Source organism: Argopecten irradians, chromosome 3, assembly GCF_041381155.1.
Source record: "Argopecten irradians isolate NY chromosome 3, Ai_NY, whole genome shotgun sequence".
Taxonomy (NCBI): Eukaryota; Metazoa; Mollusca; class Bivalvia; order Pectinida; family Pectinidae; genus Argopecten; species Argopecten irradians.
The window spans coordinates 20,646,737-20,663,625 of NC_091136.1; the positions used below are offsets into that span (position 1 = coordinate 20,646,737).

Here is a 16,889-nt window from a genome sequence, read left to right on the forward strand (position 1 = left end):
GGGGCCTAGGCGGCCCCCAGACCCCTCGCCTGATTTGCTTGGTCACACGCCCCCTCTAACCTCAAAACCTGAATCCGCCCCTGGTCATTTATAACTAAAACACTTATTAGTGCCTTGATTCATCCTCGATACCCCCAGGACCCCTAGACTATCTCGAAGTAAAAGTGGACGCAGTGATAGAGAGAAAAAAGACCAATCACAGGCCTGCTGAGACTTCTTTGAAGATTACAGAGACAGCGAGTCAGCGACGTCCAATTTAGACGGTTACATATTCCAGGGGGTAGATACGAAATTTATACCGACAGTGACTGTAACCCCTGGGGTGTCGAGGATGGTCTTATATATACTAATATATAGATAACACATATAGCATTATCCCTTGATAGAACATATGGTCTGATTAATGTCAATTACAGTTTTTTCCCTGATTGCAAAAATACATAGTTAATCACGTGTGTTTATTTAAATTGTATTTTATTTATCATTTAGTACAAAGATTGAAATAAATAAATTTAACAACAAACCGAATGGTAAATAATTACCGATAAAAATGAAAGTTCAATTCAAAATCAATATTAACGGTCATTCAACGCGTGCGACAGCCTCTTGTGTTTGCCGTCCGACTTCCATACAATAAAACCAATGTGGCAATGAATGTCGATGTCACATCCAATGGGGCAGCATATTATTTCAAGGCTAACCAGATTTAAACAGCAGGATTGCAACTTGTCCAAGATAGAAGTAGATAAAATGTTTGGTCTCGTGCGTCACGTAGCTGCCAAAGTTCCGTCCTACAATGCAGTGCCAAGTTGGGTTGTACTTTTTGTCGAACTCCTTTTTAATGTACGCAGCGATATCTTTTTCGATGTTGTATTTCTCTAAGGCAGTCGTTGAACAATCGACAGCATCCTGTTGCATATCCTCAGCCATATCGGCATCTTTATGACTGCTTTTCTCTCCGTCATGATTTCAGATTTCTGTCAAATATACTTATACATGGACAACACTCGACAAACCTGACCGGCCATGACGCAAACTTTATCGTCGCAAGGTATCATCATAAAACAGGTTAAATATAAAGGAGTTGGTTTTTTTTACTCAAACAGTCAGGTTTGACCGTAATATTGCCCATTCAGAAACAAGACAACAACGACTATGTTTTTGCCAAAACTGATTTCCAGTCATTTAAATTTTCGTGCCTGGAACATTGTCGATGATTTATTTTCCATTCCCTTTTTTCTGTTTGCGTGGTCTCTATCGTTTTGCCATTCAACTCCGACAGTGTTTTTTTATTTTTTATAAACATATATACGTATATTTTTGCACACCTTCCACAATTTTATACGAAATATATTAAAACTTTCGGAGTATAATCTTTTAATTAAAATTCGATGTTCATTATCTACTACGTAAACTCCGTATGAACGAGTTTACGGAGTAGATAATGAACATCGAATTTTAATTATGATACAGACTACGGAGTTTACGTGTTCAAAAATTTGCGCTAAACGCCGATTTCCTATTTCTTTACTTCTATACAGAAGATGTGAGAAGATATGCATCGTATTTTTATGGTAAATAAGTATTATTGACATATACGTATAAAATACAACGGAGTGATTTGGACATATTTACCCGTCACGTGTTTGTTGGTTATGGTCAGACATATGGTGGCACCTAAGGGAAACCTCTGGTTGTTACACCGTAAAAAAGCAGGCATTCAACGAGTTCAATATTTTCATCTTGGAGGAGGATGTCAGCACCTCGATTACTCCAGGGATGACTATGACTGACGTAGATATAACGACAATACCAGTAACATCCTGGAGTACTGACGGAGATATACCGACAATAATAGAAACTCCTGGAGTACTGACGTAGATATACCGACAAATAATACTAACTCCTGGAGTACTGACGTAGATATACACGACAATAATACTAACTCCTGGAGTACTGACGTAGATATAACGACAATAATAGTAACTCCTGGAGTACCGACGTAGATATAACGACAATAATAGTAACTCATGGAGTACTGACGTAGATATAACGACAATAATAGTAACTCCTGGAGTACTGACGTAGATATAACGACAATAATAGTAACTCCTGGAGTACTGACGTAGATATACCGACAATAATAGTAACTCCTGGAGTACTGACGTAGATATAACGACAATAATAGTAACTCCTGGAGTACTGACGTAGATATAACGACAATAATAGTAACTCCTGGAGTACTGACGTAGATATAACGACAATAATAGTAACTCCTGGAGTACTGACGTAGATATAACGACAATAATACTAACTCCTGGAGTACTGACGTAGATATAACGACAATAATAGTAACTCCTGGAGTACTGACGTAGATATAACGACAATAATAGTAACTCCTGGAGTACTGACGTAGATATAACGACAATAATAGTAACTCCTGGAGTACTGACGTAGATATAACGACAATAATAGTAACTCCTGGAGTACTGACGTAGATATAACGACAATAATAGTAACTCCTGGAGTACTGACGTAGATATAACGACAATAATAGTAACTCCTGGAGTACTGACGTAGATATAACGACAATAATAGTAACTCCTGGAGTACTGACGTAGATATACCGACAATAATAGTAACTCCTGGAGTACTGACGTAGATATAACGACAATAATAGAAACTCCTGGAGTACTGACGTAGATATACCGACAATAATAGTAACTCCTGGAGTACTGACGTAGATATACGACAATAATAGTAACTCCTGGAGTACTGACGTAGATATACCGACAATAATAGTAACATCCTGGAGTACTGACGTAGATATAACGACAATAATAGTAACTCCTGGAGTACTGACGTAGATATACCGACAATAATAGTAACTCCTGGAGTACTGACGTAGATATAACGACAATAATAGTAACTCCTGGAGTACTGACGTAGATATAACGACAATAATAGTAACTCCTGGAGTACTGACGTAGATATAACGACAATAATAGTAACTCCTGGAGTACTGACGTAGATATACCGACAATAATAGTAACTCCTGGAGTACTGACGTAGATATACCGACAATAATAGTAACTCCTGGAGTACCGACGTAGATATAACGACAATAATAGTAACTCCTGGAGTACTGACGTAGATATAACGACAATAATAGTAACTCCTGGAGTACTGACGTAGATATAACGACAATAATAGTAACTCCTGGAGTACTGACGTAGATATAACGACAATAATAGTAACTCCTGGAGTACTGACGTAGATATAACGACAATAATAGTAACTCCTGGAGTACTGACGTAGATATAACGACAATAATAGTAACTCCTGGAGTACTGACGTAGATATAACGACAATAATAGTAACTCCTGGAGTACTGACGTAGATATAACGACAATAATAGTTACTCCTGGAGTACTGACGTAGATATACCGACAATAATAGTAACTCCTGGAGTACTGACGTAGATATAACGACAATAATAGTAACTCCTTGAGTACTGACGTAGATATACCGACAATAATAGTAACTCCTGGAGTACTGACGTAGATATAACGACAATAATAGTAACTCCTGGAGTACTGACGTAGATATACCGACAATAATAGTAACTCCTGGAGTACTGACGTAGATATAACGACAATAATAGTATACTCCTGGAGTACTGACGTAGATATACCGACAATAATAGTAACTCCTGGAGTACTGACGTAGATATACCGACAATAATAGTAACTCCTGGAGTACTGACGTAGATATACCGACAATAATAGTAACTCCTGGAGTACTGACGTAGATATACCGACAATAATAGTAACTCCTGGAGTACTGACGTAGATATACCGACAATAATAGTAACTCCTGGAGTACTGACGTAGATATAACGACAATAATAGTAACTCCTGGAGTACTGACGTAGATATAACGACAATAATAGTAACTCCTGGAGTACTGACGTAGATATAAACGACAATACCAGTAACTTCCTGGAGTACTGACATAGATATACCGACAATAATATATACATTCCTGGAGTACTGACGTAGATATACCGACAATAATAGTAACTCCTGGAGTACTGACGTAGATATACCGACAATAATAGTAACTCCTGGAGTACTGACGTAGATATAACGACAATAATAGTAACTCCTGGAGTACTGACGTAGATATACCGACAATAATAGTAACTCCTGGAGTACTGACGTAGATATACCGACAATAATAGTAACTCCTGGAGTACTGACGTAGATATACCGACAATAATAGTAACTCCTGGAGTACTGACGTAGATATAACGACAATAATAGTAACTCCTGGAGTACTGACGTAGATATAACGACAATAATAGTAACTCCTGGAGTACTGACGTAGATATACCGACAATAATAGTAACTCCTGGAGTACTGACGTAGATATACCGACAATAATAGTAACTCCTGGAGTACTGACGTAGATATACCGACAATAATAGTAACTCTCCTGGAGTACTGACGTAGATATACCGACAATAATAGTAACTCCTGGAGTACTGACGTAGATATACCGACAATAATAGTAACTCCTGGAGTACTGACGTAGATATACCGACAATAATAGTAACTCCTGGAGTACTGACGTAGATATAACGACAATAATAGTAACTCCTGGAGTACTGACGTAGATATAACGACAATAATAGTAACTCCTGGAGTACTGACGTAGATATAACGACAATAATAGTAACTCCTGGAGTACTGACGTAGATATACCGACAATAATAGTAACTTCTGGAGTACTGACGTAGATACCGACAATAATAGTAACTTCTGGAGTACTGACGTAGATATACCGACAATAATAGTAACTCCTGGAGTACTGACGTAGATATAACGACAATAATAGTAACTCCTGGAGTACTGACGTAGATATACCGACAATAATAGTAACTCCTGGAGTACTGACGTAGATATAACGACAATAATAGTAACTCCTGGAGTACTGACGTAGATATAACGACAATAATAGTAACTCCTGGAGTACTGACGTAGATATAACGACAATAATAGTAACTCATGGAGTACTGACGTAGATATACCGACAATAATAGTAACTCCTGGAGTACTGACGTAGATATACCGACAATAATAGTAACTCCTGGAGTACTGACGTAGATATAACGACAATAATAGTAACTCCTGGAGTACTGACGTAGATATACCGACAATAATAGTAACTCCTGGAGTACTGACGTAGATATACCGACAATAATAGTAACTCCTGGAGTACTGACGTAGATATAACGACAATAATAGTAACTCCTGGAGTACTGACGTAGATATAACGACAATAATAGTAACTCCTGGAGTACTGACGTAGATATAACGACAATAATAGTAACTCCTGGAGTACTGACGTAGATATAACGACAATAATAGTAACTCCTGGAGTACTGACGTAGATATAACGACAATAATAGTAACTCCTGGAGTACTGACGTAGATATACCGACAATAATAGTAACTCCTGGAGTACTGACGTAGATATACCGACAATAATAGTAACTCCTGGAGTACTGACGTAGATATACCGACAATAATAGTAACTCCTGGAGTACTGACGTAGATATACCGACAATAATAGTAACTCCTGGAGTACTGACGTAGATATACCGACAATAATAGTAACTCCTGGAGTACTGACGTAGATATAACGACAATAATAGTAACTCCTGGAGTACTGACGTAGATATACCGACAATAATAGTAACTCCTGGAGTACTGACGTAGATATACCGACAATAATAGTAACTCCTGGAGTACTGACGTAGATATACCGACAATAATAGTAACTCCTGGAGTACTGACGTAGATATACCGACAATAATAGTAACTCCTGGAGTACTGACGTAGATATATACCGACAATAATAGTAACTCCTGGAGTACTGACGTAGATATACCGACAATAATAGTAACTCCTGGAGTACTGACGTAGATATAACGACAATAATAGTAACTCCTGGAGTACTGACGTAGATATACCGACAATAATAGTAACTCCTGGAGTACTGACGTAGATATAACGACAATAATAGTAACTCCTGGAGTACTGACGTAGATATAACGACAATAATACTAACTCCTGGAGTACCGACGTAGAATATAACGACAATAATAGTAACTCCTGGAGTACTGACGTAGATATAAACGACAATAATAGTACATCCTGGAGTACTGACGTAGATATAACGACAATAATAGTAACTCCTGGAGTACTGACGTAGATATACCGACAATAATAGTAACTCCTGGAGTACTGACGTAGATATACCGACAATAATAGTAACTCCTGGAGTACTGACGTAGATATACCGACAATAATAGTAACTCCTGGAGTACTGACGTAGATATACCGACAATAATAGTAACTCCTGGAGTACTGACGTAGATATACCGACAATAATAGTAACTCCTGGAGTACTGACGTAGATATAACGACAATAATAGTGAAACTCCTGGAGTACTGACGTAGATATAACGACAATAATAGTAACTCCTGGAGTACTGACGTAGATATACCGACAATAATAGTAACTCCTGGAGTACTGACGTAGATATACGACAATAATAGTAACTCCTGGAGTACTGACGTAGATATACCGACAATAATAGTAACTCCTGGAGTACTGACGTAGATATACCGACAATAATAGTAACTCCTGGAGTACTGACGTAGATATAACGACAATAATAGTAACTCCTGGAGTACTGACGTAGATATACCGACAATAATAGTAACTCCTGGAGTACTGACGTAGATATAACGACAATAATAGTAACTCCTGGAGTACTGACGTAGATATACCGACAATAATAGTAACTCCTGGAGTACTGACGTAGATATAACGACAATAATACTAACTCCTGGAGTACTGACGTAGATATACCGACAATAATAGTAACTCCTGGAGCACTGACGTAGATATAACGACAATAATAGTAACTCCTGGAGTACTGACGTAGATATACCGACAATAATATAGTAACTCCTGGAGTACTGACGTAGATATAACGACAATAATAGTAACTCCTGGAGTACTGACGTAGATATAACGACAATAATAGTAACTCCTGGAGTACTGACGTAGATATACCGACAATAATAGTAACTCCTGGAGTACTGACGTAGATATAACGACAATAATAGTAACTCCTGGAGTACTGACGTAGATATACCGACAATACCAGTAAGACGTAGATATAACGACAATAACGACAATAATAGTAACTCCTGGAGTACTGACGTAGATATAACGACAATAATAGTAACTCCTGGAGTACTGACGTAGATATACCGACAATAATAGTAACTCCTGGAGTACTGACGTAGATATAACGACAATAATAGTAACTCCTGGAGTACTGACGTAGATATACCGACAATAATAGTAACTCCTGGAGTACTGACGTAGATATATACCGACAATAATAGTAACTCCTGGAGTACTGACGTAGATATACCGACAATAATAGTAACTCCTGGAGTACTGACGTAGATATACCGACAATAATAGTAACTCCTGGAGTACTGACGTAGATATACCGACAATAATAGTAACTCCTGGAGTACTGACGTAGATATAACGACAATAATAGTAACTCCTGGAGTACTGACGTAGATATAACGACAATAATAGTAACTCCTGGAGTACTGACGTAGATATAACGACAATAATATACCAGTAACTCCTGGAGTACTGCGTAGATATAACGACAATAATAGTAATCCTTGAGTACTGAATAGATATAACCGACAATAATAGTAACTCCTGGAGTACTGACGTAGATATAACGACAATAATAGTAACTCCTGGAGTACTGACGTAGATATACCGACAATAATAGTTACCCCTGGAGTACTGACGTAGATATGCCGACAATAATAGTAACTCCTGGAGTACTGACGTAGATATACCGACAATAATAGTAACTCCTGGAGTACTGACGTAGATATAACCGACAATAATAGTAACTCCTGGAGTACTGACGTAGATATACCGACAATAATAGTAACTCCTGGAGTACTGACGTAGTATACCGACAATAATAGTAACTCCTGGAGTACTGACGTAGATATAAACGACAATAATAGTAACTCCTGGAGTACTGACGTAGATATAACGACAATAATAGTAACTCCTGGAGTACTGACGTAGATATAACGACAATAATAGTAACTCCTGGAGTACTGACGTAGATATACCGACAATAATAGTAACTCCTGGAGTACTGACGTAGATATACCGACAATAATAGTAACTCCTGGAGTACTGACGTAGATATAACGACAATAATAGTAACTCCTGGAGTACTGACGTAGATATACCGACAATAATAGTAACTCCTGGAGCACTGACGTAGATATACCGACAATAAATAGTAACTCCTGGAGTACTGACGTAGATATACCGACAATAATAGTAACTCCTGGAGTACTGACGTAGATATACCGACAATAATAGTAACTCCTGGAGTACTGACGTAGATATAACGACAATAATAGTAACTCCTGGAGTACTGACGTAGATATAACGACAATAATACTAACTCCTGGAGTACTGACGTAGATATAACGACAATAATACTAACTCCTGGAGTACTGACGTAGATATACCGACAATAATAGTAACTCCTGGAGTACTGACGTAGATATAACCGACAATAATAGTAACTCTGGAGTACTGACGTAGATATACCGACAATAATAGTAACTCCTGGAGTACTGACGTAGATATAACGACAATAATAGTAACTCCTGGAGTACTGACGTAGATATACCGACAATAATAGTAACTCCTGGAGTACTGACGTAGATATAACGACAATAATAGTAACTCCTGGAGTACTGACGTAGATATACCGACAATAATAGTAACTCCTGGAGCACTGACGTAGATATAACGACAATAATAGTAACTCCTGGAGTACTGACGTAGATATACCGACAATAATAGTAACTCCTGGAGTACTGACGTAGATATATACCGACAATAATAGTAACTCCTGGAGCACTGACGTAGATATAACCGACAATAATAGTAACTCCTGGAGTACTGACGTAGATATAACCGACAATAATACTAACTCCTGGAGTACTGACGTAGATATAACGACAATAATAGTAACTCCTGGAGTACTGACGTAGATATAACGACAATAATAGTAACTCCTGGAGTACTGACGTAGATATACCGACAATAATAGTAACTCCTGGAGTACTGACGTAGATATACCGACAATAATAGTAACTCCTGGAGTACTGACGTAGATATACCGACAATAATAGTAACTCCTGGAGTACTGACGTAGATATACCGACAATAATAGTAACTCCTGGAGTACTGACGTAGATATAACGACAATAATAGTAACTCCTGGAGTACTGACGTAGATATACCGACAATAATAGTAACTCCTGGAGTACTGACGTAGATATACCGACAATAATAGTAACTCCTGGAGTACTGACGTAGATATAACGACAATAATAGTAACTCCTGGAGTACTGACGTAGATATAACGACAATAATAGTAACTCCTGGAGTACTGACGTAGATATAACGACAATAATAGTACATCCTTGAGTACTGACGTAGATATAACGACAATAATAGTAACTCCTGGAGTACTGACGTAGATATAACGACAATGATAGTAACTCCTGGAGTACTGACGTAGATATAACGACAATAATAGTAACTCCTGGAGTACTGACGTAGATATAACGACAATAATAGTAACTCCTGGAGTACTGACGTAGATATACCGACAATAATAGTAACTCCTGGAGTACTGACGTAGATATAACGACAATAATAGTAACTCCTGGAGTACTGACGTAGATATACCGACAATAATAGTAACTCCTGGAGTACTGACGTAGATATACCGACAATAATAGTAACTCCTGGAGTACTGACGTAGATATAACGACAATAATAGTAACTCCTGGAGTACTGACGTAGATATAACGACAATAATAGTAACTCCTGGAGTACTGACGTAGATATAACGACAATACCAGTAACTCCTGGAGTACTGACGTAGATATAACGACAATAATAGTAACTCCTGGAGTACTGACGTAGATATAACGACAATAATAGTAACTCCTGGAGTACTGACGTAGATATAACGACAATAATAGTAACTCCTGGAGTACTGACGTAGATATACCGACAATAATACTAACTCATGGAGTACCGACGTAGATATATACCGACAATAATAGTATCTCCTGGAGTACTGACGTAGATATACCGACAATAATAGTAACTCCTGGAGTACTGACGTAGATATACCGACAATAATAGTAACTCCTGGAGTACTGACGTAGATATAACGACAATAATAGTAACTCCTGGAGTACTGACGTAGATATACCGACAATAATAGTAACTCCTGGAGTACTGACGTAGATATAACGACAATAATACTAACTCCTGGAGTACTGACGTAGATATACCGACAATAATAGTAACTCCTGGAGCACTGACGTAGATATAACGACAATGATAGTAACTCCTGGAGTACTGACGTAGATATAACGACAATAATAGTAACTCCTGGAGTACTGACGTAGATATACCGACAATAATAGTAACTCCTGGAGTACTGACGTAGATATACCGACAATAATAGTAACTCCTGGAGTACTGACGTAGATATACCGACAATAATAGTAACTCCTGGAGTACTGACGTAGATATAACGACAATAATAGTAACTCCTGGAGTACTGACGTAGATATAACGACAATAATAGTAACTCATGGAGTACTGACGTAGATATAACGACAATAATAGTAACTCCTGGAGTACTGACGTAGATAAAACGACAATAATAGTAACTCCTGGAGTACTGACGTAGATATACCGACAATGATAGTAACCCCTGGAGTATCGTCACTAGTAGACACTGTTGAGGACACGTACCTGACCACAGGCTGTACCATCCACTGTTACTGTGTCGTCAGAGGCACCTATAAAGTAAACACAGTGGACAATTTATAGACAAATTATAGACAAATTACAATATCAGGTAGGGGAAAAAAATTTATAGACACTATAAAAAGACCAACAGATCCACTACTGAAAAGCGTCGCTACACGAATATATTGCAGTCTCCCAAAACACGCACTTCACATACGAATACGGTAGAGGCCGTCCTTACATGACCCTGACTGTTAATAGGACGTAAATGTAATAAACCAACCCCTGTAATGTCGCTCAATAAGTAGCAATAAATCATGACTTATAACATGATAAACATAGGTTGCCCTCATTATCACTCGGTGTACCAAATACATGATATACCACAGGTGTTCGTTTCTAATATAAGTATAAGTATAATACTGGGTCAAGGTCTATAACTCGGCCGGCCATATAACACTACCCAATTTCAGTAAAATTATGATTATTATCCAACCGTATAGGATATAAATAATAGAAATACTCTCAATCGACAGCCAGATAATTTATCTTTAATTTGGTATATGATACAATATATATCATGCCGTATAAATGTCACTAGGTATCCAGAAACATCGGAAAACAGCCAGATTTTCAACTGGTCGGACACTGGTGTCCTCCGATAAACACGCTAGGGCTCTAATGGGTAGTTCAAAAACCACTGCATATCAACACTTCAGCTTCATAGGAATTAAAGTTTGGTAAAAAACAAACTTACCGGTATGTTAGTGTTTTATCTATGTACCATCCATTTGCGCAATACAGCCTTTTGAAATTTCCGATTGAAAAAATGTGTGTCTCTAGCCGTCATGTTGATATGTGTGTAGTACATTTGTTTTCTCGGCGTTGATTGGTCAATTAATTTTCGAGAGCCAATCAACGCCGACAAAACAAATCTACTGCACACATACTTACATGGCGGCTAGAGACATAATTTTTTTCAATCGGAAATTTCAAAGGGCTACGTTAGGCAAATGGATGGTATTTATCCAGGGATTTACTAACCGGTAAGTTTGTTTTCTACCAAACTTTCATTCTTATGACGCTGAAGTGTTGACATGCAGTGGTTTTTGAGCTACCCATTAGAGCCCTGGCGTGTTCATCGGAGCACAGGTGTTCGTTTCTAATATAAGTATAAGTATAATACTGGGTCAAGGTCTATAAATCGGCCGGCCATATAACACTACCCAATTTCAGAAAAAGTATGATTATTAACAAAACCGTATAGGATATGATAATAGGAATACTCTCAATCGACAGCCAGATAATTTATCTTTAATTTGGTATATGATACAATATATATCATGCCGTATAAATGTCACTGAAGGTATCCAGAAACATCGGAAAACAGCCAGATTTCAACTGGTCGGACACTGTGGTGTCCTCCGATAAACACGCCAGGGCTCTAATGGGTAGCTCAAAAACCACTGCATGTCAACATTTCAGCTTCATAGGAATTAAAGTTTGGTAAAAAACAAACTTACCGGTATGTTAGTGTTTATCTATATACCATCCATTTGCTCAATACAGCCTTTTGAAATTTCCGATTGAAAAAATGTGTGTCTCTAGCCGTCATGTTGATATGTGTGTAGTACATTTGTTTTCTCGGCGTTGATTGGTCAATTAATTTTCGAGAGCCAATCAACGCCGACAAAACAAATCTACTGCACACATACTTACATGGCGGCTAGAGACATAAATTTTTCAATCGGAAATTTCAAAGGGCTACGTTAGGCAAATGGATGGTATTTATCCATGGATTTACTAACCGGTAAGTTTGTTTTCTACCAAACTTTTATTCTTATGACGCTGAAGTGTTGACATGCAGTGGTTTTTTGAGCTACCCATTAGAGCCCTGGCGTGTTTATCGGAGGACACCACAGTGTCCGACCAGTTGAAATCTGGCTGTTTTCCGATGTTTTTGGATACCTAGTGACATTTATACGGCATGATATATATTGTATCATATACCAATTAAAGATAAATTATCTGGCTGTCGATTGAGAGTATTCTTATTATCATATCCTATACGGTTGGTTAATAATCATACTTTTTCTGAAATTGGGTAGTGTTATGGCCGGCCGAGTTATAGACCTTGACCCATGTATTATACTTATACTTATATTAGAAACGAACACCTGTGATCGGAGGACACCAGTGTCCGACCAGTTGAAATCTGGCTGTTTTCCGATGTTTCTGGATACCTAGTGACATTTATACGGCATGATATATATTGTATCATATACCAAATTAAAGATAAATTATCTGGCTGTCGATTGAGAGTATTCCTATTATTATATCCTATACGGTTGGTTAATAATCATACTTTTTCTGAAATTGGGTAGTGTTATATGGCCGGCCGAGTTATAGACCTTGACCCAGTATTATACTTATACTTATATTAGAAACGAACACCTGTGGATATACTTTATCTCATGCACCACATCGCGTTTGTTTTGGTTCTATTTCCTACTATACCAGAGCCGACGTGTCGTTGGGCGTGTTACTAATGAGATGGTATAACGGAATAACGTGTCATTGGGCGCCGTGTTACGTAACGAGATGGTATAAAGGTCTAACGTGGCATTGGGCGTGTTACTAACGAGATGGTATACAGGTCTAACGTGGCATTGGGGTGTTACTAACGAGATGGTATAAAGGTCTAACGTGTCATTGGGCGTGTTACTAACGAGATGGTATAAAGGTCTAACGTGTCATTGGGCGTGTTACTAACGATATGGTATAAAGGACTATCGTGTTATTTCGATAACTTAGAAGTTATGTAAACTAACGAACAACCAAACACATACCTGTTAGGTAAATCAACCATGCTACAGCCAACACAAGAATATAGACACCGTCCTTCCGTTTGGTCATTTACAGCACAGCTCGTCCGTTCTCTGGTATGTAAATGTGATACCTGTAGTCAAAATGTGGAGGTACATTTGTATCTCTTACCTCATCCTCGATACTTCAGGGGTTTGGATCTCTTCACCACTAGATTATCTCATAGAAAAAATGAAGGCAGCTCTCATAGAAAAAAAAGAAGGCAGCTCAGGGGAAAAAACCTGAACCAATCAAAGCCCAGCAAAACTTTACTTTGAAGACGACAGAGAGTAGCTGCGATGACGTAGCTCTGAACGACGGACGGAAGATTTCTGACAGATGGTCGTCGTCAGAGCTACGATTCCGTCCCATTGCCCGTAGTGTTGCAAAACATCCAGCGGTTAAAATGTTGCATTTCATGTGTGTCATGTAATTTTTTTAATTAAATTCAACAATATCAAACATTTTTAACATAAAATGTTTTTTTATTTACCCACCTCCATGTCTAAAATTATGTTTTGAAGCACTTTTGAATGGCTCACATCTCCGACACGGCTCACTTGGCCGCCATGATGCTTCTCGTTAGAAAGTCTCGCGCTCCAAATATGGCACCTAGTACCATATATGGAATGACCTACAAATTTTCACTACGAAAGAAATAAATGTTACAAAGTTTTTAACATGAACTTTAAAAAATCTGTTTTGCTTAATTCTTAATAATACTTACATTTGTTCAGTTTCACCATATTTATTCTTAGTTTGTTGGCTTTTTAATACTTTTAAACATATTTTACCTGTTGAGTGTTTCATTTCGTCACGGTTTCTGGTAAATCAAACATGGCGGCGTATTTGAACAGAATTATACATGTGTTGTGTTTGCCTTGGATTTTACCACTAATAGTTGATGAAAGATTATAATCGAAAGGTTTGTGAATTGAATATTGATCATAGTTGTCAGAAAACAATACAGTTACATAAGGATAATACCCGAAAAAATATATTTTTTATCAGTCTCAAAGTGCCCGACCCTTACGGACCTGCCGGAACCACACATTCGTTCTAGACAGAGCCACGTCCAACTTCAAAGCCACACAGTCAACCACAGTGTACCGCTAACACGGCTCTTTTGATGTTCATCAAAGGATTAATAAATTGATCTGTTCTGTTGCCAGTTTTTCTATGAGACAGTCCAGGGGTGTAGAGATCGTAAGTGATCGGAAGCCTTGAGCATCGAGGATGTTCTTACCTATATACAAAGGTAATTAAGCAGCGAGTATGTTACATGATATGAGGAGCATACATGTAAAACTGTCGATATCTAAATGACGGTACCATTGAAGCAATGTCGATCCAAAATTTAAGTTTCGCCTACCTTCTACATTTTCGGTCCCTTTAAATCTGTCTCTCTTTTTTTCGTCGGGCTAAAATGTTGTTGTTATTTTTTTTGCGGGGGGGTGGTGTGGGGGGGTATGGGGTGGGGGTGTGTGGGGGGGGGGGGGGGTTGGGGGGCTGTTCTTGGGGTTTTCTTGATATCGATTAATGTATATAAATGTCATTTTAGTATTTGTGCTTGTTTTATGTTATAAAGAAATAAAAAAAATACCAATTGGACAGTCATTTTGTCAAATGGAAGGCTTGATTTATGTACCATATTTGTTTTTTTTTTCACTTAAATACAACAGGGCCTTAAACTTAATCGTTATTTTCCAATTTACTGCAGTTCATTCAGTTTTAGCTGCAATATTGTAGTTTTTAGAAAGAAATGGTGTAGTCTTTGAAAGGTATAGTAAGCCGGGTACGAATTCAAATTAAAAAAACTCAATCCATCACCCAATGAAATGACCAAAGCAAGATTCAATCCTTACATGTTCGAGATCACAACATAGCTGCCTTTCATAAAACCTTATCTACAATAACCCAATGGCTTTAGAACATCAGATAATCAATTAATAATGGAGACAAGAACATTGAACCATACACCTCGCGAGGAAACGACAATGCTCCTTACTTATTGGATGTGTTAAACGTGAGCTCCAGTATCTATAAGTAATGCACTAGTGCTTATATTGTCTCACTCTATCAACACTTATAGTAAATATGCTGGACAGACGAATCAGATCACATTATTATATATAATAATGCAATTTTGATTTTCATTCTAGTAAACAAAAATGAAAATCAAAATGTTACAAAAACGAATATTATAATTCTTTATACATGTGATCTTCGTATATTGATATTACATTGTATTACATTATATAAATAATGTTTGATAGAAGCTGGCTCGCCATGAACAAGAATACACATTAACCTCGTCAGCATGGTATTGTAACATGTAAATAAACAATTACTTTGGTCAATAACAACACGGTAAAATAGGTAAGACAGATTAAATGAATACCGCATACTTACGTACCTTCTATATACGGTTACCCTACTTCCGGAAGTGCAGAATAATCCGTTTCCTTGACATTTATGTACACACGATTAATGTCGTCCTCTGATGTCGACAGGTTTAACCCGTACAGTGAGTACTCCTATTGTATCACCTATCTCTATTTATAGAACCACAGAGTAAAATCTACATCAACATTATGTTCAACTTCTTCAACAGTAGATATCGTTATACATATATAATGTTCTTTACGGATATGTTCCTGGTGCAAATTAAAACCCAGACCAGCATTTATAGACGATTATAATACACCTTTAATTCTGTATAGTTCGATTGGCGTTGAGGCATTATTATTCGTGACAATAGAGGATTTTACATGCATGTACTAAGTATATCGATCTGCCGAAACCTATACCGAGTACGCGTGAAAAGTAGGTCATGGTGATCGCTTTTATTAATCTTTACTTTCCGTGTTAATAGTCTGATATATAGAAATAAATAGACAAAAAATAAACTTCATCTGCAATACTATCATCCTCGATACCCTAGGGGTTACTATAACTGACGTTTATATTCATCCCTGGGCTATCTCATAGTAAAACTGCAGGCAAAAGAACTGAACAGGTGATTTATAGTCCTTTGA

General features: G+C 37.6%; 1 protein-coding gene across 5 annotated transcripts in view; it reads right to left on the minus strand.

The window, feature by feature from the left end:
• The window catches only part of LOC138317803 (uncharacterized), a 53,764-nt gene extending 37,291 nt beyond the window's left edge, over positions 1-16,473 (minus strand). Inside the window, exons 1-3 of one of the 5 annotated variants that reach the window (XR_011207804.1) lie at positions 16,268-16,473; positions 13,836-13,945; positions 10,990-11,036 (exon numbers count right to left, since the gene is read on the minus strand). Coding sequence is in view for 4 of the 5 variants with exons in the window: in XM_069259707.1 (XP_069115808.1) it covers positions 10,990-11,036; positions 13,836-13,902 (114 nt within the window). In the remaining variant the exon portion in view is untranslated. The remainder of the gene's footprint in view (positions 1-10,989; positions 11,037-13,835; positions 13,946-16,267) is intronic. The other 4 variants (XM_069259707.1, XM_069259705.1, XM_069259704.1 and 1 more) reach the window with 4 other exon arrangements.
• Positions 16,474-16,889: the final 416 nt, after the last annotated feature.